This window comes from Oncorhynchus mykiss, chromosome 13 (assembly GCF_057628025.1).
Source record: "Oncorhynchus mykiss isolate SJ-2025 chromosome 13, ASM5762802v1, whole genome shotgun sequence".
In the NCBI taxonomy this organism is placed as follows: domain Eukaryota; kingdom Metazoa; phylum Chordata; class Actinopteri; order Salmoniformes; family Salmonidae; genus Oncorhynchus; species Oncorhynchus mykiss.
The window spans coordinates 33,392,823-33,418,377 of NC_143034.1; the positions used below are offsets into that span (position 1 = coordinate 33,392,823).

The 25,555-nt window shown below is 42.4% G+C and overlaps 1 protein-coding gene across 4 annotated transcripts in view; it reads left to right on the plus strand.

The window, feature by feature from the left end:
• The window catches only part of LOC110486038 (striatin), a 92,873-nt gene that overhangs the window by 62,361 nt on the left and 4,957 nt on the right, over positions 1–25,555 (plus strand). Inside the window, exons 4-14 of one of the 4 annotated variants that reach the window (XM_036940685.2) lie at positions 2,074–2,155; positions 6,433–6,603; positions 7,001–7,136; positions 8,046–8,205; positions 10,576–10,686; positions 14,541–14,684; positions 15,009–15,145; positions 20,896–21,071; positions 21,520–21,567; positions 21,886–22,007; positions 22,362–22,529. In XM_036940685.2, coding sequence (XP_036796580.1) covers positions 2,074–2,155; positions 6,433–6,603; positions 7,001–7,136; positions 8,046–8,205; positions 10,576–10,686; positions 14,541–14,684; positions 15,009–15,145; positions 20,896–21,071; positions 21,520–21,567; positions 21,886–22,007; positions 22,362–22,529 — 1,455 coding nt within the window. Of the gene's footprint in view, positions 1–2,073; positions 2,156–5,391; positions 5,671–6,432; positions 6,604–7,000; positions 7,137–8,045; positions 8,206–10,575; positions 10,687–14,540; positions 14,685–15,008; positions 15,146–20,895; positions 21,072–21,519; positions 21,568–21,885; positions 22,008–22,361; positions 22,530–25,555 lie in introns of those variants that run through there. The other 3 variants (XM_090196055.1, XM_021557349.3, XM_090196056.1) reach the window with 3 other exon arrangements.

Consider the following 25,555-nt stretch of genomic DNA (forward strand, 5'->3'; position numbering starts at 1 on the left):
AACTTGTAACCCCACTTTTGAGAAAATGTCCCTTGAATGTTTTGGTACACCTACTGGAGAGCTCTTCTTTGTCTACACCCATTCAGCATCATTCACAACCTCTTAAGCCTTAGCCCCACACATCGCTTTAAGGATTCACATGTGAGGCCATGTGCTAAACAGAGTGATTTAATTTAGTAAACAACCAACGATTTCAAGACTAAAAGTAGTAGCCTACAATAAGGTAAAAATACACTTTATCTAGTCCTTGTCTATAACATAATCTGTCTTTGGTGCAGGTTATGTTCTTCATATTACCGTAAATGTATTTGTCAGATGCACAGGATGCATGTCAACGGTACAGTAAAAATGGTTACTTGCATAGCCGCAATATCAAAAACATTAAAGTGTCCAGATATAAATATTTGGTAATTATTAGATGACGTTTACCTGACATACTTGTCGAAATTCATGGATTATGTGGAGGAAATGCTATAACCACCTCGCAGTCACATCTAGCTAAGGGGATGGGTCACTGTTGTCTAGACATGTACACAGGTTAATGAAATACAATAGATGGCTGTAATCATCTCCCAGACACACCTGGCTAACTTGATGGGTCCTGTAATCATCTGTTGAAGTGGAGTCTTTTGTTTAGACATGTAGGTAGCTAGCTAAACAATGAACCGGCGTAATCCCAACTCATACTACTACCAATGTAAACATTGTCATAGCTGTAGAATGAATCTGCTGGTAGCTAAAGAGATAATCAACTAGGTTCAATGTTAGCTAGCTAACATTAGGCTATAACTAGCGACGCAAATGGATTTCTGATTTGAATAATATTACTACACAGATCATGCACTTAACGTTAGATAGCGAGCCAGCAAGCTAATGTTCGCTAGCTAGTGAACAGTAAGCTATAACTTGCAATGAAAATGACTTTCTGACAATTAGAAACGTATAATATCTGAAAATAAAGTTAGACTCTTACCCGAATACATGGATGAACGCTTCACGGCAGACTGAAACCATTTAACTCCGTTTTGTTTGTAGCTATATTTTGTTTGGCCAGCGTTGTCAGCTCACTCCGGTTCACATTGACCGTGGCGTGTGCAGAAAGTAGCCCATCACTTTTTCCAACTGATCTGTCGATAGCGCCTGCTAAATTCAGGGCATCAATGTTGTTGAGAAAAGTAGCACAACTTTTGTCGTTCTCGATGGCTAATGTTATATCTTTCAAAAATAGCGCTGTAGAAATGACTATCAACACATACTGAGCAGTTCATGTTATAGACAGAAGCAAGCTACATGGCAGACCAATCCAAACTCCATGTCCAGCCCATGCATTATCATGCATTATCTTATTTTTTGTATTGCTGGTAATGGTTTTTGAAAATGCAAGTTTTTGTGCTGTTAGGTTATTCCCCTATGTGTAAATGTATTCTGCTGTTGTATTTTTTTGTGTTATCTTTGATCGTTTTGTTTGTCATGTTTAGTTTCTTAATCATTGTACCTAAACTGTATGTGTAAACATGTTTACGCAGGGCCCAGCTGTAAAAGCGACCTTGGTCTCAGTCTGTGTTCCTTGTTGAAATAAAGGTAGAATAATAATCTCAGCCAATCATGTCTTGCGGGAAGGTTCGTGTCATTTTCTGTGGCAAAACCAACTGGGCTCGTAATTTAACAATTTTATTCGTATTTACAGATGGAATACAAGTTTGTTATTAAAGCACATGAAAGTTCATGTTCCAGAAGGCATTTCTGCCAAAGTGATGATGATGATGTTCAAACGCCTCCTGTGAAGTAGTGACTTGTGACGTACACCTAGTTTCCTGAAACAAGTAACATTTGTGCATGTCAAATGCCACAATACTGACATGTTTCATTCAGATGTACTGTATGCATTCTGACAATCTAACCTGGATTGCACCATGTGTCCTGACCTGTTTCAATTTGAATTTTGGATTGAAATTGAATGCAGCACAAATACTGTAAGTATTTAAGTCCATGCTTCAAGATTGTGAGTGAAGCCTTAAATAACATGGTGCGCCTGTCTGTCTCATTCTTGTCTCCCCTCTCTCTCTCCATCAGATGAAGGGAATGAAAACGAGGTCCCGAGCCCCCCCAACAGTAGTCAGCTGGGTTGGAAACAGGGACGGCAGCTGCTCAGACAGTGAGTGCAACACACACACACATTTCTTTGTTTTAATGGTGCCCTATGGCTGTACACTTTTAAGTGCTTTAAGACCTGGTGACCTTCTGATCAGAAGGTTTGCAAGGGTGGGAGTTTCGGCTTTCCACGGTGACATCACCATGTGGAATATTGGTTAATAGACCAATAACAAAGAGCGTTCCAAACCTCTCTGCCAAAAACACAGTTTTGATCAATTTTCCCCACTCCCCTCCCCAGACCCTTCCCAGACAGTCCTAGCAAAATTCTACTGCAGTCTACTACAGGTACTTACACTGAACAAAAATATAAACGCAACATGTCAAGTGTTGGTCCCATTTTTCATGAGCTGAAATAAAAGATCCCTACATGTTACATACACAGAAAAGGCGTATTTTGCAAAAAATGTTGTGAACAAATTTAACAAGATAATCCATCCACCTGACAGGAGTGGCATATCAAGAAGCTTATTTAAACGGCATGATCATTACACACATGCATCTTGTTTTGGAGACAATAAATAAGGCCACTTTAAAATGTGCAGTTTTGTCACCCAACACAATGCCACAGATGTCTCAAGTTTTGAGGGTGCATGCAATTGTCGTGCTGATTGCAGGACTGTCCACCAGAGCTGTTGACAGATAATGGAACGTTGTTTTAAAGAATATGGCAGTACGTCCAACCGGCCTTACAACTGCAGACCACGTGTATAATGTCAACGTTGTGAACAGAGTGCCCCGTGGTGGCTGTGGGTTATGGTATGGGCAGGCATAACAACAAACACACTTGCGTTTTATCGTTGCCAATTTGAATGCACAGAGATACCGTGACGAGATCCTGAGGCCCATTGTGTTGCCATTCATCTGCCGCCATCACTTTATGTGTCAGCATGATAATGCATGGCCCTATGTTGCGAGCATCTGTACACTATTTCTGGACGCTGAAAATGTCCCAGTTCTTCCATGGTCTGCATATTCACCAGACATGTCACCTATTTGAGCATGTTTGGTATGCTCTGGATTGAGGTGTATGACAGCGTGTTCCTGATCCTGCCAATATCCAGCAACTTCGCATAGCCATTGATGAGGGGTGGGACAACATTCCACAGGCCACAATCAACTCTATGCGAAGGAGATGTGTTGCGCTGCATGAGGAAAATAGTGGTCGCGTTGCTGCATGTTGCATTTATTTATATTTTTGTTCAGTTTAATTGTTACCCAGCAACAATTTGATATTGATATAGAAATGGTTGCATTTGGGCCTTTTTAAATGCAATCCTTTATAATCTATTTAGCAGTGTGTTTTTATCTCTGTGCAGCTGTGAGAAACTATCCCATCACCCAATTTCTGTCTGGAAGATGTGTGGCGATGTGGACAACCAATATTATCCTGCATCTGGGTTGTTACAACAACCACTGACTCATTAGGGAAGGCCTCTTGGAGTTGGTGACTGTACGTCACCGGACTGTCTGTGTGCTCGTGTTTTGTTTGACCGTGTGTGTGTGGCTGTAGCCATAGGGCACCACCATCAGCTGCAAGTGTCTGTCTTAAGACAAAAAGCCATCAAAGGGAGGAAAATCTTCTTAATGGAGATTAAGAGCCTCAGTATGAATAGAGTAGTGGAGTAATCCCCCTGAGACTGGTGGGACGTGTGGATTGTTAGACACACACACACACACACACACACACACTGAGACATATATAGAGCAACGTACACACAGAGTAAAATACGCACACACTTAGACACATGCTCACACACACAGTCTGAGACACTAAGACAGACTGAGACACACACACACACACGCACACAGAGAGAGCGATATACACATTTTGAGACACACACACGCACTGTGTTACTCCTAGCATGTGAGTGCAAAGGGGTGTGAAAGTTCTTAAAAGGTTTGTACTTTGGTGCCCTCTGGGTGTCAAAAGTTGTCAGGACATAGAATGAGCGGTAGGGGATACTGAGAGAGTGTGCGTGCGCATGCTTGCGTAGGTATGAGACCTATAGAGAAAAAGGAATAGAAAGAGAATACTGTGATGGCGCAATGAGAAAAGTGTGTGTGTGTCTCATCCAGTGCCCAGCCACCCACTCACAGTACAATCTATGGAAGTACAGACTAGGGTTAACATTGCAACTCCCAACACAGAGTGAATACACACACACACACAATCTTTCTCTCGCTCTCTCTGCTATGCATTCTCATGATCCACACAACTCCTAGAGTACTCCGACAGCAGCACACATGACATGGCCACATCTCGATTCCAGAGAGTGGTCATTGATTTCGCATGTCAGAGTATAGTTACACACACACACACAGCACAGTAGATTGTCCACATATCCTCAACCCTAATTTCATCTCGCCAGCCTACACTATGGAATAAGGTTCTTCTTGTCGATATTACTCCAGTCAGCGTGTGATTAAAAGAAAGTACGTGTGTGTGAGAGTGTTTCAAAATGGCACCCAAGCCTTCAAATGTGATAAGAGAGAGGGTCTGTGTGGTGTATGTATGTGTGTATATATATATATATATATATATATATATATATATATATATATATATATATATATATATATATATATATATATATATATATATATATATATATATATATATATATATATTGTGTGTATGTTGTATCTGTCTACTTGTGTGTAGCGGCAGCTACAGGCAGGCACTGAACCACTCAAGGGAAAGGGTCCCCCCCCTCCCCCCATCAGAACCATGAACTCACTGAACCGGACCTGACAAAGAGAGAGAGGAAAAGTGAAAGAAGGGGGGGGGGGGCTAGAGAAGCGGGAGATGGGAAGAGAGCAGAGCAGAGAATCATGGAATGCAGCTAGACACTTGATCAGAATCCAACATTCATAGTTACCCCTATTCTTGACTTCTAATTCTAAAATACTTGACTTTTTTTATCAACAATTGAAGTTAAACTTGTTTTATATATAAATACTAGGTATTGGCTAATTTGGGCATGTTATGCGCAGTTTTGCCCATTTGAAGTTAAGAACTCAACATTTTAATGTTGCACGTAGCTCCAATACCCACAGCATACAGGGACTTACTTATGTTATGCAGAATATGTCAATAGATCAAGAAATACATCTGGGCACTAAATTGTATTATCCTTGGATGACGTCCTTGGATGAAGGAATGCGAATGCAGCATCTCATTGAGAGGAAGTGTGTGTGTGTGTGTGTATTGTCTCTGGTGTGTGTGTGTGTGTGTGTGTCTGTGTAACGAAGAACAGACTCTGAGATGGTGTTAGCCCATGAATGGAGGATTGTGTCTGGGCATTCAGGGCTCCTGCGACTGGAGAGGCTGGTACAGCAAGAGACGGAGAGGAACTTTTTTTTCTATATATATATATATTTTCTCCCCTCGTCTGTTAAAGCTTGCACAAGATGCTGTTTTATCAAAACCTCCGACCTTGGAGCATCAGCATCAGAACTTAAGCGCGTCTTGAAGGAATAAGGATAGGATCATTTTGGTTTTACCTACCGAGTGAGGTATGTTGGGGGTTTTGGAGGGCTTTAGCGAAATTTTGCATTCGATCTCGTTAAGTAGTTTGTAAATCAGCATAAGATTGGTTTTAATTGGTTCAGTTATGCAATACTGTATAGATAGTTTGTTGTGTTGTTTCATTCCCTTGTTGTGCAGTGACTGAAAACTGATGTTTTCCGCTCTGAGAGAAATAGTTTTTCACACAATTGCTTTCTTTGGACCCTATGGTGTATATAAAGGAACATGTTTGTTTTCTTCAGAAACTGTATCCTATATAGAGTAGGCCATATTTAATATTTATAGCTTTGATAGGACTTTGTCTTTGGTATCTAATCTTGCTCCTGAAATGGTCAACGTCCTGCTCTATCCTGTCAGACTAACACACCAGGAACTCAAATACAGTTAACTCCAAAGAACTCTGCTTAAATATAAATGGCAATGGTTTTAGAATAACTTTCAAGTGTAATTTTAACCTTGACTCCAATCGTCTCTTTTGAAACCTAATTTACACAGTGATTTAGCGTGACACCAAATATCATAAGCTGTCTTAAAAAATATGACTAATATATAGTCGTGTCGCTTCTGCAATGTTATGATGAAAAAACAGGCGTAGATGGAAGTTGCACCTAGACCCCCACCCCCCTTATGGTTATGGTTAGGATTGGGGGATTAGGATAGGATTTAAAGACACTTCTCACTTTACGTACAAAATCTTGAAATTATTAGGCGATCGTTCCCGTAACTTTCAATCGGGCCTTACTTTCCAGGTACCTTCAGGAGGTGGGCTACACGGACACCATCTTGGATGTAAAGTCCCAGAGGGTCAGGGCGCTGCTGGGCCTGGCTGGAGACTCTGGAGAGAGGCCGTCGGTCAGGAAACCGGAACCCATGGTCAACGGCACCGAGCCATCTTTTCAGAAGGACAGCGGCATGATCAGGTGAGCTACCGCTAACTGCTAATGACTATTGCTGCTGTTATGGTTATTGCTGTGCTAAATGCTGTTGTTGTGGTTGGCGCTAAAGATATTGCTATGGTTAAGGCTAAATCCTATTGTTATTGCGATCATTAATGCTGTTGCTAATGCTGCTGTTGTAGCTAATGCTATTGTTGTAGCTAATGCTTGTGCTATTGCTCTAGCTATTGCTAATGCTATTGAATTTTGCCATCGCTAATGCTATTGTTGTAGCCATTGCTAATGCTATCACTAATGGATAACTAGCATTCGTCAAGGAAGTCCAGTGACAAACAGTGTAGGGCTGCATGTGTAGGAGCCCTGCATTGTTTTTGTGTTGTCACTAACATCTGTCTCGTTTTCTCTCTCTTCTGTCCGTCAGTAAACCTGACATGTCTGACTCGGCCACTGTCCTTGAGGCCTTCAAGTTCATAGAAAGCGCCGCCGCCGAGTTTAGCGACGAAGATGACGACGAAGACAGCGACGGGAGGGACAAGACCATTATGAACTTGGCCACTGTAAGCAAGGACACACACACACACATTCATGATCTGACTTGGGCTTCTTCATGGCGCAATGGCTACAACAATAGAGTAACAACAGTAACAGATTGAATTAGCGACAGGCATCAATAACACTCAAGGAGAACCAGTACCAGTCACAAGCCATATTACCGAATTCCTCATACTTCATTCTAGGGTGGTGATAAGTGAAATTGTGTAACTAAATGTTATGTTACAAAATACATTTTAGCAAGACAAATATGATTATTCATGTTCTGAATCGTTCAGTGGGGTCTTTCTGTAACATATCATTAACATTATATCTAAAAAGTCTGATTTTGTAACCGAGTGCATCCGATAATAAGCACCAATCGGTGTTGACGTGGTGATGCAGGTTTCTCTTAACTTTTGAGGATTTTACCTTTTGTGGTCGTTGTCTCCAAAGTTGTTTCCGTGGGTCACAAAAAGCTACATTTGCATGACACGAGCTGAATTAAATGTAAAAGGCTTTTAAAATAAAATGCTCAGTGCTCTATTGACATTTCAGAGAAGTTTGTTTTTGTGAGAAATATTTGAAAAAGAACAGGAATTTTGAATTAATATGAAAAGCGTATAATACAATATGAAAATACTACATGTCATGTCCCAAAATCGATATCCATCTTACCTATATATTGTTTTATGTCCTGTGGATTCAAGAAGAAAGATGACAAGTTCAGCGGGAAAGTGAGCCTGTCAGGTAGCAGGTAGCCTTCATTCTTGCACAGAATCCAGCCTAGTTTACAATGCAATTTTCCCTATTTATTTATTTAACCACGTTTTTGATTGGACCACCCTACTCATTCAGACCTACAGTTTAACACTCAATTCATTCAGTCACTCAGACCCCCTCTCTGTCTCTTCAACCCTCTCTGTCTTCCACAGATGGTGAGGAAGAAGACGTCTTCTTCCCCCTCCTCATCCTCGGACATGAGTGACGACCCGGACACAGAGGAGGCCCTGAAGGGCTTTGACTTCCTGGCCAGCCCAGATGAGATGGAAGGATCGCCCGATGTCCGGAGTGTTGAAGACAGCGGTGACTGGGGTGAGGGAGGGAGGGAGGGGCGTTGGTTGGTTGGTCTGTTGGTGGGTGAACACTCAAACTAGAATAGTAAAAGTTTACATGTGGACCAAAGTGGGTCGACTAGTAGGCCTAGTCAACAGTGAAGGGGAAATTTTGACCGCGGATCATAATTAGGACAGTGGCCAAGTAAGTGGGGGACAGTCATGTATTCTCAGGACACTAGAGCATAAAAAGGACAGGAGGGCCATAGAAAGAGGACTGTAGACCAAAGGGAGGACCAGTGGGCCATAGCAGGAACATTGAGTGTAACTCGGTTTCCAGCTCTAGGGCCACAGAACAGTCTCCACTGAGGGGACCTACCCTTTCCTTAGTCGCCCACTCAGACAGGACCCTGTATTCTCGAACCTAGTCTTCACACAAAGACACAGCTGGCCACCTGCCTACTACTGTAGCTCCCTTATCCCCTTCAGCTAACAGAGAACCCCCTTCACTCCCGTCACCTAGCAACGCCATGTGTTTATCTCGACTCTATGACAAAGGGCATTCCCACGCAATCAGTGAGTCAGCGTGTCACAGGTCAGGCAGCAGTCAGTTTTCAGCCAAAGAGGAAGGATGCTGTGGCGTCACTGGTTGTGTGACAGAGGAAGCCAGAGGGATCCAGTTGAAGACAGCCTATTTTCAAAGTAAATACTAAGTAGTATGCTAGTGTAGACATTAGAACACAGCAAATGACAAATTGTCTGATGCATTGACAATCCAGTTATTTTTATAAATACTTTAATTCAATAGTAGTTCATATAAATACTGGTGACTATTAAAAAAAAAAAAAAAGACATCTTGTATTATTGGGATAATTAGGTCAACTTGCGTGGGAAACTGAGTTGTTCGCATTTCTTTGTTAACAATAACTGAAGAAGCCATGAGCTGAACACACAGCAAAGGAAGGATAGATGGATGGATGGTATTAAAGGTCCAGAGGCAGCGAGGCGCTTAGCTGATCAGTTATGAAACAGAGTTGTCATCAGCAGCTCTGTGTTCACCACCACCTCTTGATCCCACACTGCCGCTTCAGACCAATGTTGTGTCCCAAATGGCACCCTATTCCCTATATAGTGCACTATTTTTGACCTGAGCCCTATGGATCCTGGTCAAAAGTAGTGCACTATAAAGGGAATAGGGTGCCATTTTGGATAGAACCAGAAACATCTGTCGCTGAGGGCTGCAGTGGGGAAAATAGAAGGGAAAATAGAATATCCGTTCTGTTTACCATATATTATATGATCATGCCTGCATCTGAAATTAGAAATATTAATATGCTTATAGGTATAGATACAGATAACTCTGCACATTATTAGACTTTTTTGTTGTTGAAATTCATTATTATTGCTTTTGATATATAGAACACTTCAAAACATGACAGAGTTATTGAATGACATTGCATTTTGGGGGGGGTATTGAATGTTATTTGCATTATTTTAACATTAGCATGTCGTTGGTATGCTGTTTGCTGCTATTGATGTTGCGGCACAAAGGACAAAGCCTTGCAGAGACTGAGTGAGGCATGGCGGCTGTTCCACCATATGCTTTGTTGTCACCTAATTTGGCAGGACACGGCTTTCTTTGACATTTAATATTTTTGAATACATTAACGCAAACATTTTCAGGATTGCTGCCAGCCATCAAATGAAACATTTGATGTCAGCTGTATTTTTTTTTTGTCGGAAGCCAATCTGGCTTTTTACAAAAAAAAATGTTTTACCCCCCAAACCCTTTGTTTAATGGCAATTTTTGTGTTTTGTACGTTTGTGTTTTTATGTTTCCATGTCGAGTGGTGCAAAAACTGTAACCCTCAGGCATGACTCAATTCTCCCTTTCCATCCCTGTCTGTTGTCGTATGAGAAGAGAATTTGACCAGTTTTTCTTCCTGACTGACCCCAATGTGTTGACATCATCAAACCCCTTATAGTTGCTTTGAGAGAGGCCCAAATGCCTGTAGAAAACATGAACTTGGGGCTCTCGGTGGGAGAAAAAAAGTGTATCAGTAAGAATTTCCATCACACACTTTTTTTTTACATACCGCAGCAAATGGCGATAATGCAACATACTGTACATTGCGGGTCTCAAACCAAGATCTCCCAGCCCGTAGGCAAACTTGCTAACCACTGCTCCGATAGGGGGGGGGGGGGATCTTAGGCAAGTGTCTCTGCAATACATTTTACAGGCGATATTAGGATTAAAGAATCCATCTTCACTTGAACCACCTTTTAATTTCATTACACTTTTGGATTTGAGTTTCGTTTGGTCTGGTTCAGAAGAAAGTTCTGGACACTGACCAGCTTCTCGGGTTTCTGTCCCCCCCCCTTCCCCCCCAACCCCTTCCCTCGGGTGTAGAGAAGGAAGAGCTGTGCCCCATGCCTGAGGCCTGGGATGTGGACCAGGGCCTCATAGCCCAACTCAAGGAGCAGTACAGGAAGGAGCGCAAGGGCAAAAAGGGGGTGAAGAGTAAGTCTATCAGGCCTTCCCTTCTCTTTCTTTCTCTCCATTGCGTTCTATCTTTCATTCTTTCTCCTTGTTCTGGCGATAAGAGCTCCTCTCTCAGGTTGAGGTGAACTATGTCATTCAAAAATGATATTTAACAGACACGTTAAGCACGTTAGAGACACTCTCTTCCTCCCATCGCTTCGTTTTGGTCGCACCTTTTCGGCCATCTAGTACCCCTTCTCCATGTTTGTCTTTGCTTGTGTGTGGCTCTGTGCATACATGTTTGTGTTTTAACATTTCAATGGGATTGCAATACACTGCCTCCCCTCACAGTGATCAGACCGGTGCAGGATAATTTGATCACTATGGTAAGTGGTCGATCACTATAACCACATTCACTATAAGAAAAGTGCACTGTACTGCATTCCTAACCCTCTCACTGTGTCTACATTACTCATTGCTGTTTTAAGTTGCACCCATAGAAATATAATTACTAAAAAGAGCATAGCCCATCAGACCACAGCAATTTGACTGCACCCTCGTGGGTACACTCCGTATAGGTGACATGGCTCGCCCATTATGGCCTCGTTTTCTAGGAATGGGCGCGCCCCTTCTAGTAATTCTATGTCTATGATTGCACCATTCTACTTTTGAGACATTCCATCCCCGCTTCGTCATGTTTGTACCTGTCTTTATTATGTCATAGGTTATCAGCTGCACCTGTGTCTTTGTCTGTGTGCTGGTTCCTTTTTTTATTTCTCTGTATTTTTCAACCATTCCAACTTCTTATTTTCTGTGAAAGTATGTCAGTGTCAGTGACTTGACTCTCCTTTCCTCCCAACTTCAATTGCCTTCATTTTTCTATTAGTTATTTCTATGTTCTAGCTACGAAGTCCTCCTTCACCAAGCATCGGCCATGGACCTGCTTTTCAATCTGCTTTTAACGTCAGATCGGATTTAAGCGCTGATCTGGAGATTGCCTGGCTGGATATCTGCCTTCCCAAAACCAAGACGATTTTGTTGGGGCTGTGTTATAGGCCGCCCAAGAAGAATGCATTCTATGAAGGTCTTGAAATTGTGTTGTCAAATTGTAATGATTCCCTGTTGAAGGAAATCATTTTGTTAGGGGATTTCAGTACTGATGTCTGCAAAAAGAATAGCCCAACCCACAATATATTTATGCACTTTTGTAGATCACTTGCTCTGACCCAAATGATAAAAGATCCCACCAGGATATGTGAAACAGTGCAAAGTATGATTGACTTAATATTGGTGTCTGATATATCTAAAATATTGCAGAGTGGAGTAATAGTATATGGAATCAGTGATCATTTTATTACATTTTGGACAAGGAGGATTTTTAAAGATATATTTAAGTGTCACAAAACCGTTAGAATCAGAGGAGTCAAAAAATACTGTGTTGAAAAGTTTAGGAAGGAAGTGGGTAAAATTGACTGGTCACCTGTGCTAGATAGCGTAGGGGTAGACAGTGCCTGGGAAGTCTTTAAATGTAGATTCCTTGATGTGGTGAATGTGATGGCTCCCATTAAACGGGTCAGGGTAAAGCAGAGATCTAGCCCTTGGTTTAATCAGAGATTCTAGAATCTATCCAAGCAAGGAATAAGGCCTTTAAAATATTTAAGAACTCTCAAGAGCAGCATGATTTTGTCCAATATAAATGTCACAGAAATGAAGCACATAGCAGGATGGATGAAGCTAAGAGGGGTTACTTTGCTGAGAAAATAATTGAGAACCAAAATGACCCTAAAAAGCTTTGGAAATCATTTAAGGAACTAGGCTATAGTAGTACTACCATAAACAAATTAAACAGTATTGGACTGAACATCAGGGGTAAGATGGTATATGAAAAGGCAGAGGTTGCCAATGAATTCAACTCAACTTTCTTTTTTTTTCTTTTTTTTTTTTTTCTTTTTTTCTGCAAGCTGGTTAGCAAGCTGCCCACCAGTTCTGGTTTGTATGGAAGCAACCAAGTCCAGAAGTATTATGTAGAGTTAGGGGTTCAGCCAAACTATGTTTATTTTGCAAAGGTAGCAACAGCCAACATAGTCAGTATGCCGACAGAGCTTAAATGCTCCAAAGCCACAGGCCTGGATAATATTCCTGCAAGGTTTCTTATAGATTCTGCTGAGCAAATTGGCCCTTGTATTACGTATATCGTTAATCTCTCTCTTGAACACTGTACCTTTCCCAGGGACATGAAACAAGCTAAAGTTATACCTCTGTATAAGAAGGGGATAAAGTCTGACCCTGGGAATTATAGGCCTGTATCTATCCTCTGTGTAACATCAACGTTCCTAGAGAGAGTTGTACATGAGCAAATGTATGAATATGTTAACAAACAGGGTCTAATGTATGATTTTCAGTCGGGTTTTAGAAAGACATACTCCACTAATTAATGTCTACTTTACTTGACTGACTTCATCAGGAAAGAGATTGATGAGGGATATTTCTGTGGAATGGTACTGCTTGACCTACATAATGCCTTTTGATACAGTTAACCACTGTCTCCTAATCTCCAAACTAGAAGCACTGGGGTTAAGCAGTATCCCTCTAGGCTGGGTAAAGTCCTATTTATCAGGAAGGGAGCAAGTAGTAGAGGTTAATGGTTCACTGTCTCATGCAAGTTGTGGCATTCCGCAGGGGAGCGTGCTTGGGCCTCTGCTGTTTTTATTGTATATTAACAATATGAAAGATGCTTGTTCTTGCTGTCTTTTTCTTTATGCGAATGACTGGTGTCTCACAAAAGTAAAACTATGTTGGAGAGCGTACTTAGCACAGAGCTTACTAACATTAGCAAATGGCTTGGAGATAATAAGCTATCTCTGCACTTAGGGAAAACTGAAGCAATTATTATTTGATCCAGACCTAAATTGAGTAGGTCCTCTGAAATCGTCTGAAAGTGTGGAATTAGGGGGTGAGGTGCTGACTACTAAAACCTCTGTTAGCTACTTGGGATGTATCGTTGATGGAAGCTTGGGAGGTGTGAGCATGGCCAATAAAGTGCTAGGGAAGGTTAATGCCAAGACTACATTTTTGGCTAGAAAGTCAAAGCTGCTTGATAAGGACTCCATGAAAGTGCTAGCTACTTCCCTCATTCAATGCCATTTTGACTATGCTAGTACTTCCTGGTTTGGGGGCTTATCTAAACTTATGAAGGGGGAGCTCCAGATAGCCCAGAATAAGCTGATCGGGGTAGTATCGTACTCACATAGGCAGGAGCTGCTTTCAGGAACTAAACTGGCTGCCTGTTGACGCTAGGGTGTCCCAGATTAGACTAGGTTTGGTTTACAGGAGTATTTATGGTCCTGTGCCCAGATATCTAAGTGATTACTTTCCCCGTGTTAGGAATGCACATAATCACAGCACCAGATCAGGTGTTGCTGATGTGTGCTTATACAGGTTCAGGAGTAATGCTGGGAAAGGTACTTTCTTGTGTACCGGAGCCTCCGATTGGAATGAGTTGCCTCTGCCCATAAAAACAATGTCCTCTCTGGGCAGCTTTAAAAATAAAGTAAAAATATGTTTTGATATCTTCTGTGCCTGTATGAATAACCCCTATGATGTAACTGGAATGATGAAATAGATGTTTTTCTTCTCTGTTTTTGTTTTATTATTTCACTGCCATACTGTGTTTGATCTTGTCTAGCCATCTTGTCTCGAGGACCACAATGGAAACCATTTTTTGAAATGGTTGAATTAATAAACTAAACTAAACTTCAATCTTATAAAGTTTCTCAGTTTCTTCCTGATCCTCTCTGTACACTACTACTTCTCCTCTTCCTCCCTCTCCATACCTTCTTTGTCTCTACTCCTTCTCCATGATCCTCTTCTCATCTTCCTCATTCTCATCCCAGGGCCTAATCGGTCCAAACTGCAGGATATGCTGGCCAACCTGCGAGACGCCGAGGATCTCCCCTCCATGCAGCCCCCCGTGACACCGCCATCCCGGCCCAGCGTCCCCAGGCTCAATGAGCACGAAGTGGGCCACCCCGAAGAAGGTAAGACGAGAGCTTAATTGTCCCCAAAGGGTTTGAATTTACAGAATGCACAGTTTCCAAATATATATAATTGACTGTAAATAATTGAATTGACAAATTGACAGAACAATATCTAATAGGCCCAAATACCAATGATGGTTATGTTTCAGTAGAAGTCGTTTAGTGTTTTGACTTCTCTGTTTGTCCCTTTGTCCGTCTGTAAATGTTTACCTACTTACTTGTCTGGTATATTTGCCTGTTTAATTTGTTTGTCTCGCTCTGTCCCTCTGCCTGGTCTGTCTGTCCATCTGTCCGTCTATCTCACTGTCCATCCATCCATCCCAGTGGAGGCCATGACGTTTCCGCCCACGTCAGGGAAGTCGTTCATCATGGGGCCGGACGAGGCGGCGGAGAGCGAGCTAGGCCTGGGCGAGCTGGCCGGCCTCACTGTGGCCAACGAGGCGGACAGCCTGGCCTACGACGTAAGCACCTCTGGGGGGATTATGGGAGGATGGGGAGGTTATGGGGAGAGTGAGCTGAGGCTGGGCAAGCTGGCAGACCTCACTGTGACCAACGAGGCAGACAGCCTGGCCTACGACATGATTACCTACCTCTGCGGGGAACGGAGGATGAGGAAGGAAGGGGAGGGTAAGGGGGGCGAGCTGGCAGCATGACCGTGGCCAACAAAACCGACAGCCTGGTCTACCATGTGTGGCATCAGTCCTTCCTTACACGGGCCAACAAACACTGCCAGATGCAATGGCAAGGCAGCTAGTAATGAATGAAAACCTTTTATTATGACAAAAACAACACACATTTTTGCCCCAAAGGGAATTTTATTTACATATCATGACCACAGCAATCATTAAAAAATTAAGTAAAATGGACATAGCAATCAACAACATTCAGCTAATCGCATCAAAGGCACCACCACCAAACAGTGGGCAGAAGCATTCACATATTACATTTTCTGGTGTGTGTGTGTGTGCGTGCGTACAGTGGGCATCAGCATTCACATATGACATTTTCTGCTGTGTGTGTGTGTGGAGTAGAGGTCGACTGATTATGATTTTTCAACGCCGATACCGATTATTGGAGGACCAAAAAAGCCGATGCCGATTTTAAAAAGAAAAATAAACAAAATATTTGTAATAATGACAATTACAACAATACTGAATGAACACTTATTTTAACTTAATATAATACATCAATAAAATCAATTTAGCCTCAAATAAATAATGAAACATGTTCAATTTGGTTTAAATAATGCAAAAACGAAGTGTTGGAGAAGAAAGCGTGCAATATGTGCTATGTTAAAAAGCTAACGAAAGTTGGTGGTTCCTTTTAACATGGGACTTAAATATTCCAAAGTAAGAGGTTTTAGGTTGTAGTCAATATAGTATTTATAGGACAATTTCTCTATACCGTTTGTATTTCATATACCTTTGACTATTGGATGTTCTTATAGGCACTATAGTATTGCCAGTGTAACAGTATAGCTTCCGTCCCTCTCCTCGTCCCTTCCTGGGCTCAAACCAGGAACACATCGACAACTGCCACACTCAAAGCAGCGTTACACATCACTCCACAAAAGCCGCGGCCCTTGCAGAGCAAGGGGAATAACTACTCCAAGTCTCAGAGCGAGTGATGTTTGAAACGCTATTAGCGCACACCCAGCTAACTAGCTAGCCATTTCACATCGGTTACACCAGCCATTAGGCTGATAGGCTTGAAGTCATAAACAGCGCTGTGCTTACGAAGAGCTGCTGGTAAAACGCACAAAAGTGCTGTTTGAATGAATGCTTACGAGCTTGCTGCTGCCTACCATCGCTCAGTCAGACCGCTCTATCATATCATAGACTTAATTTTAACGTAACACACAGAAATACGAGCCTTTGGTCATTAATATGGTCGAATCCGGAAACTATCATTTCGAAAACATTTATTTCAGTGAAATACGGAACCATTCGTTTTTTTTATCTAATGGGTGGCATCCCTAAGTCTAAATATTCTTGTTACATTGCACAACCTTCAATGTTATGTCATAATTCCGTAAAATTCTGGCAAATTAGTTTGCTATGAGCCAGGCAGCCCAAACTGTTTGCATATACCCTGACTCTGCGTGATTTGTTTTTTTATAAGATAAGTTTAATGCTAGCTAGCAACTTACCTTGGCTTCTACTGCATTCGCATAACAGGCAGGCTCCTCGTGGAGTGCAATGAGAGGCAGGTGGTTAGAGCGTTGGACTAGTTAACTGTAAGATTGCGAGATTGGATCCCCGGAGCTGACAAGGTGAAAATCTGTCGATCTGCCCCTGAACAAGGCAGTTAACCCACCGTTCCTAGGCCGTCATTGAAAATAAGAATGTGTTCTTAACTGACTTGCCTAGTAAAAGTATACAAATAAATATTTTAAAAATCGGCGCCCAAAAATACAGATTTCCGACTGTTATGAAAACTTGAAATCGGCCCGAATTAATCGTCCATTCTGATTTATTGGTCGACCTCTAGTGTGGAGCCCCACGGACAACTCTTTCAGCACTTAGGTCCCTCGGGGCAGCAAACATCTACTGCTTTACATTGCTGTGTAGCAGAAGATTGATTGATTAGCTAGATTTAGAAACTTTGAGCTTCCAGACTGGAACACAAAGTAGAAAGGCATATACAGTGCATTCGGAAAGTATTCAGACACCTTGACTTTTTACACATTTTGTTACGTTACAGCCTTTTTCTAATATGGATTAAATAACTTGTCCTCGTCAATCTACACAGTACCCCATAATGACAAAGCAAAAACAGGTTTTCAGACATTATTGCATCATGTGGCAGGGACTGGGAAGACTATTCAGGATCAAGGGAAAGATGAACGGAGCAAAGTACAGAGAGATCCTTGATGAAAACCTGCTCCAGAGTGCTCAGGTTCACCTTCCAACAGAACAACGAGTGGCCCATCCAGAGCCCGGACTTAAACCCGATCAAACATCTCTGGAGAGACCTGAAAATAGCTGTGCAGCGATGCTCCCCATCCAACTTGACAGAGCTAAAGAGGATCTGCAGAGAAGAATGGGAGAAACCCCACAAATACAGGTGTGCCAAGCTTGTAGCGTCATACCCAAGAAGACTCAAGGCTGTAATCGCTGTCGAAGGTGCTTCAAGTAAAGGGTTTGAATGCTTATGTATGTTTCGTTTTTTTATTTTATACATTTGCTAATATTTGCATTGTCATCATGGGCTATTGTGTGTAGATTGATGGAATTAAAAAAATATATATATTTAGAATAAGGTTGTAACGTAACAATATGTGGACAAGTCAAGAGATCTGAATGCACTGTATTTATCTAAAGATCCAACCTATTTTTCAAAGCCTGAGCCAGTTATTGACAGATAAGACTCATACGAAGTGTACACTGTGAGAAAACCCTAGGTTTACTGTATTGTATGAACCCCAGGTGAGTGAGTAGGAGGAGAGTGAAGTTTATACTGATCTTGGTTCAGTTTAGCATTTTCCCTGGTCATGATGACGGTTAGGATTGGGGGAAGAGAAACTGATCCTAGGGAACTTCGCCCCGGAGTGCTGGAATATGCGTAAAAATTGGGATCAAGCTGATTGGTAGTGTAGGTTTATGAGCAGAATAAATTATCCTACTTTATTAACTCTGTGCTTATATACATAGGCTTTGAGCTAATGAGTGTAACTGCAAACAGAAGCCTTGAAGTCAATAATAATCCACAGAATTGAACCAAGCTTATGTAAGAGGCTGGTCCCCAGCTTTCAAAATGTCAATATTTAAACAGGCTAGTCTGATTTAGCATGTGCTTTGACTTTCGCGTTTATTGACACACACACACAAACACCCGCCTAGACGCATACACATTACTGCAAGAGTGCACACAGAGGCACATGCGTGCACATACATACACTCCAGATCAATTGAATGCGAAATGAACTCTGCTGTTGTATTGTTGTAGAGAGCTAGCATGCAGAATGAGGTTGGGATTGAAGAGACTGTTACATTCCTCAGTTGGACCCTGTGTGGGAGGACACCATAATGTTCTAATTATATTTCTAGGATGGACACTCATCTCAAAATAGGCATGGATTTGTGTGCATTAGATAACATTAAAGTTTGTATGGTAACTTTCATACTAAGATATTGCAGCTCTAACAAGCAGGAAATGAAATGGATATGCAGTGACTATCTACTGTGGTCAAGCACAAGGGACACTTTGCGTACATACAGTTGAAGTCGGAATTTACATACACTTAGGTTGGAGTCATTAAAACACGTTTTTCAACCACTCCACAAATTTCTTGTTAACAAATTAGTTTTGGCAAGTCTGTTAGGACATCTACTTTGTGCATGACACAAGTAATCTTTCCAACAATTGTTTACAGACAGATTATTTCACTTATAATTCACTGTATCACAATTGCAGTGGGTCAGAAGTTTGCATACGCTAGGTTGACTGTGCCTTTAAACAGCTCGAAAATTCCCAAAAATGATGGCTTTAGAAGCTTCTGATAGGCTAATTGACATAATTTGAGTCAATTTGAGGTGTACCTGTGGATGTATTTCAAGGTCTACCTTCAAACTCAGTGCCTCTTTGCTTGACATCATGGGAAAATCAAAAGAAATCAGCCAAGAAATTGTAGTTCTCCACAAGTCTGGTTCATCCTTGGGAGCAATTTCCAAACGCTTGAAGGTACCACGTTCATCTGTACAAACAATAGTACGCAAGTATAAACACCATGGGACCACGCAGCCGTCATACCTCTCAGGAAGGAGACGCGTTCTGTCTCCTAGAGATGAACGTACATTGGTGCGAAAAGTGCAAATCAATCCCAGAACGACAGCAAAGGACCTTGTGAAGATGCTGGAGGAAACAGTTACAAATGTATCTATATCCACAGTAAAACAAGTCCTGTATCGACATAACCTGAAAGGCCGCTCAGCAAGGAAAAAGCCACTGCTCCAAAACCGCCATAAAAAAGCCAGACTACAGTTTGCAAATGCACATGGGGACAAAGATGGAACTTTTTGGAGAAATGTACTCTGGTCTGATGAAACAAAAATAGCTGTTTGGCTATAATGACCATCGTTATGTTTGGAGGAAAAGGGGGAGGCTAGCAAGCTGAAGAACACCATCCCAACCGTGAAGCACGAGGGTGGCAGCATCATGTTGTGGGGGTGCTTTGCTGCAGGAGGGACTGATATACTTCACAACATAGATGGCATCATAAGGCAGGAAAATAATGTGGATATATTGAAGCAACATTTCAAGACATCATTTCAAGTTAAAGCTTGGTTGCATATGTGTCTTCCAAATGGACAATGACCCCAAGCATACTTCCAAAGTTGTGGCAAAATGACTTAAGGACAACAAAGTCAAGGTATTGGAGTGGCCAGAACTGAAAAAGCGTGCACAAGCAAGGAGGCCTAGAAACTTGTCTCAGTTACACCAGCTCTGTTTGGAGGAATGGGCCAAAATTCACCCACCGTTTTGTAGGAAGCTTATGGAAGGCTACCTGAATTGTTTTGACCCAAGGTAAACATTTTAAAGGCAATACAACCAAATACTAATTGAGTGTATGTAAACTTCTGACCCACTGGGAATGTGATGAAAGAAATAAAAGCTTAAATAAATCATTATCTCTACTATTATTCTGACATTTCACATTTTTTAAATGTGGTGATCCTAACTGACCTAAGACGGGGGTTTACTAAGATTAAATGTCAAGAATTGTGGAAAAACTGGGTTTAAATGTATTTGGCTAAGGTGAATGTAAACTTCGGACTTCAACTGTATTTAGAGGCTTGGTAAAGAGCATAGCACCACTGAACTTGCATAACAAACAGGAACCAACCTTAAGTCAGCTGTGACTACATAAGTGTCTTTTTGTAAATTGAAATAAATAAGACAAAACTAGTGACTCCTAGCTTGCTATACCTTCTGAAACATTATTGTACAGGACTAAGGCTTGAATACTAATAATAATATTTTTCAGATCTTCTATATTGCTTGCTTGAAAAAGCTAAACAAAAACAATCAAATAACAGCTATATGACAGAGTAGGTTGGGACTGTGATTTTGAGGCTTTCAAGCATCCAACAGATGGAGCGACAATCAAGAGGGAACCACATGGCTTGAGCAGAGGGAGGAGTTTGTCATATGGGGGACATCTGTCTGCAAATCTCCAACTGACATCAATACTCTTTGCCATTTTACTCAGGTGACCAACAGTCAGGATGCGCTGCGGAAGACGTGGAACCCCAAGTTCACGCTGCGGAGCCACTTTGACTCCATCCGGGGCCTGGCCTTCCACCCCGTGGAGCCCGTCCTGGTCACTGCCTCCGAGGACCACACCCTCAAACTGTGGAACCTCCAGAAGACCGCCCCCGCCAAGAAGTAAGAGTTCACATAGGCCTACCCTGCTGTCAGTCAAACACCTGGATCATATTTACTAGACCCCAAACAATTAAAATGTTTGCCTTCATTTAACCAGGTAAGTAATTGAGAACACATTCTCTTTTACAATAACGACCTGACCAAGATGAGAGCAATACATAGTAATAAAGAAACTCTCGGTGTGCACTAATGAATATGACCCAGTCAAAGACCATTATGCTTTTAAGCAGGTACTTAAGTAGTGCTAGTGGATAACTTGGTCACTTTCAAAGGGGTAAGAGTCATGTGGAATTGTTAAGAGCACTACAGTAAAAAGGCAATCGATAGCTAATGTATGCCTTTTTCTTATACATTTCTGATGGCTGCTATGGGACATTTGGTTTTAGTTTGTGTATGCTCGTTGGATATGTACATCAAAGATAGTTATGTCCCCTGTCTGTCTTCCTAGGTGTGCTGCCCTAGATGTGGAACCCATCTATACTTTCAGGGCCCATCGGTGAGTAATCTTCCCTATCCACTATAACCCAACCTTTTTAATAACTGGACAGCTGGACTGATACTCTTGTAGACATGAATAATTTATTCTATCAAATGTATTCCATACAAACCATCAAATGTACATATTTACATACTTTGTATCTTTGCATAAGTAAAACGCTACTAAAGTGCAATGAGAAAAATAACTGTGTTGTTCAACTGTGTGTTGAATTTTGTAGTAACAGGTATTGCCACTTTCTTCTGTAGGAGTGCAGTGTTTTGTTTTCCCAAAACAAGTTGAAGTTAATAATGAGATGAGTTTTCCTGTCTTCTGTAGGGGTGCGGTGTTGTGTGTGACCATGAGCTCCACAGGGGAGCAGTGCTTCAGTGGGGGGGTGGATGGAACCATTCAGAGCTGGAACACCCCTAACCCCAATATTGACCCCTATGACTCATATGGTATTCCCCCAGTTGCCTTAGCTACACCCCTGATTATTAGTACATCTCTCTTCTTTCTCTTTTTTCACATTCTCTTCATCTCTTCATTTCTTCACTGTTCTCATCACTTTACTCTTCCTCTCTCCACCTCTATTTTCCCTTTCACTACATCGCTCTTCTAACTCTCTATCTGACATTCCTTTCATCCTCCTCTTTCACTCTTTTTTTCCTGTCTCCACATGATCTTTCGTTCTCTACCATTCCCTCTCTCCTTTTCCCCTCCCTCTAACTCTCCCCACCTTTTAATTCTCCACCTCTTCCTCTTCATAACTCTCCTTCCTTCTCTCAACTCTCCCTCTCTCTTTCCTGCAATAGAGCCCTCGGTGCTGCGGGGTGCGCTGCTGGGTCACACTGACTCAGTGTGGGGAGTGGTCTACAGCTCGGCCCACCAGCGCCTGCTCTCCTGCTCCGGGGATGGCACTGTGCGCCTGTGGAACGCTGCCAACACCTCCCCCGCACTTGCCATCTTCAACGAGAAAGGAGGTGAGGTGCCGAACGCATATCAGATCGACGACATGATCCCCCAATAGACTTACATTGGCTGTCCCACACAAACACTGCACTAAGATCAGTTCATAAAACAGATGCCTCACTCATATTTTACTTAATGTTCCACAACGTCTGCTCTAGGATCAGCTTACAAAACACCAAATTCACCCTCTTACACGGACTGTCCCACATAACCACTGCTCTAGGATCAGCTCATAAAATATATTTGTCATTTCACGCTATACAATGACCTAAAAATCTGCCCCATAGAGTTACTCCAGGGTTTCCCAAACTAGGGGTCGCGACACCATGATGAAGATGGCACCGGAGGGGATGGCTGCCGTTTTATGGGCTCTTAACCAACCGTGCTATTTAAAAAATATATTTCACATTGTTTGTAACTTATTTTGTACCCAATGTTGCTGCTACCGACTCTTATGACTGGAAAGAGCTTCTGGACATCAGAACAGTGATTACTCACCTTGAACTGGACAAATCATTTTTCTTGAATGAGTCGGACGAGAGGGATTTACTCCAGACACCCGACAAGGCCCTCATCCCCGTCATTCACAGGAGAAAGAGACGGAGATATCGCAGAAGGAGGTCGGGGTGCTTTGTAAGGATCCGGCGACGAGTAGCTAATCTGCCTTTGCCATTGGTACTATTGGCCAGATAATAAAGAGGATGAACTACAAGCACGTATATCCTACCAAGGGGACATTAAAAACTGTAATATCTTATGTTTCATCGAGTCGTGGCTGAACGATGAAATTAATAACATATAGCTGGCAGGTTATACAGTGTATCGACAGGATAGAACAGCAGCCTCTGGTAAGACAAGGGGTGGCGGTCTATGTATATTTGTAAACAACAGCTGATGCATGATATCGCAAGGTTTTGCGCGCCTGAGGTAGAGTATCTCATGATAAGCTGTAGACCACACTATCTACCAAGAGAGTTTACATCTATATTCTTTGTAGCTGTCTATTTACCACCACAAACCGATGCTGGCACTAAGACCGCACTCATTGAGCTGCATACGACCATAAGCAAACAGGAAAATGCTCATTCAGAGGCGGCACTCCTAGTGGCCGGGGACTTTAATGCAGGGAAACTTAAATCCATTTTACCTCATTTCTATCAGCATGTTAAATGTGCAACCAGAGGGGAAAAAACTCTAGACCACCTCCACACTAAGAGATGCGTACAAAGCTCTCCCTCGCCCTCCAATTGACACATCTGACCAAAATTCTATCCTTCTGATTCATGCTTACAAGCAAAAACTAAAGCAGGAACCACCAGTGACCCGGTCCGTAAGAAAGTGGTCAGATGAAGCAGATGCTAAGCTACAGGACTGTTTTGCTATCACAGACTGGAATATGTTCCGGGATTCTTCCGATGGCATTGAGGAGTACACCACATCAGTCACTGGCTTCATCAATCAGTGCATAGATGTCGTCGTCCCCATAGTGACTGTACGTACATACCCCAACCAGAAGCCGTAGCTTACAGGCAACATTCGCAATGAGCTAAATGGTAGAGCAGCCGCTTTCAAGGAGCAGGACTCTAACCCGGAAGTTTATAAGAACTTCCGCTATGCCCTCCGACGAACTATCAAACAGGTAAAGCGTCAATGCAGGACTAAGATCGAATCATACTACACCGGCTCCGACGCTCGTCGGATGTGGCAGGGCTTGCGAACTATTACAGACTACAAACGGAAGCACAGCCGCGAACTGCCCAATGACACGAACCTACCAGACAAGCTAAATTACTTCTACTCTTGCTTCGAGGAAAGTAACATTGAAACATGCATGAGAGCATCAGCTGTTCTGGATGACTGTGTGATCACGCACACCGTAGCCGATGTAAGTCCTTTAAACAGGTCAGCATTCACAAGGCCGCAGGTCCAGACGGATTTCCAGGACTCCGAGCATGCGCTGACCAACTGGCAAGTGTCTTCACTAACATTTTCAACCTCTTTTTCAACCTCTCTGAGTCTGTAAAACCAACATGTTTCAAGCAGACCACCATAGTCCCTGTGCCCAAGAACACTAAGGTAACCTGCCTAAATGACTACCGACCTGTAGCACTCACGTCTGTAGCCATGAAGTGCTTTGAAAGGCTGCTCACATCAACACCATTATCCCTAGACTCACTCCAATTTGCATACCGCCCCAACAGATCCACAGATGATGCAATCTCTATTGCCCTCCACTGCCCTTTCACACCTGGACAAAAGGAACATCTATGTGAGAATGCTATTCATTGACTACAGCTCACCATTCAACACCATAATGCACTTTAGAAGTTCATCACTAGGCTAAGGACCCTGGGATCATACACCGCCCTCTGCAACTAGATCCTGGACTTCCTGACGCCCCCAGGTCGCCCCCAGGTGGTAAGGGTAGGTAACAACACATCCTCCACGCTGATCCTCAACTCCCCAGTGGTGCGTGCTCAGTCCCCTCCTGTACTCCCTGTTCAGTCATGACTGCATGGCCAGGCACGACTCCAACACCATCATTTGCCGAAGACACAACAGTGGTAGGCCTAAATCACCGACAACGATGAGACAGCCTATAGGGAGGTCAGAGACCTTTCTACACAGAAGATCATACAACATTATTGCTTGATGGTCTTCTGAACTTCCCAATACCTTTCTGATGCATTTCAGTTACGTCAAACCATACTGTCTTCGTATTGAAATACTGTCAAAAATACTGTGACTGATTTGTAATTAGACTGTCATAGTCCCAATTTTTAAAAGTAAGCATTGGCCATTGATTGCATAACTTTTTTTACATGGTGGGGGTCGCAAAACATTTTTGATATCAATATGGGGTCGTGGGTCAATAAAGTTTGGGAACCTCCTGAGTCAATTCGGAACACTACCTGCCCCAAAAAGAGGTCTGACCTAGGACAAACCAGGTGACCCACAGCCAAACCCTAACCTCTCCACCTCTACCTTTATTGGATTCAGAGGTAAAACTGATCAAGAATTAGCTCCATAAAGAGTT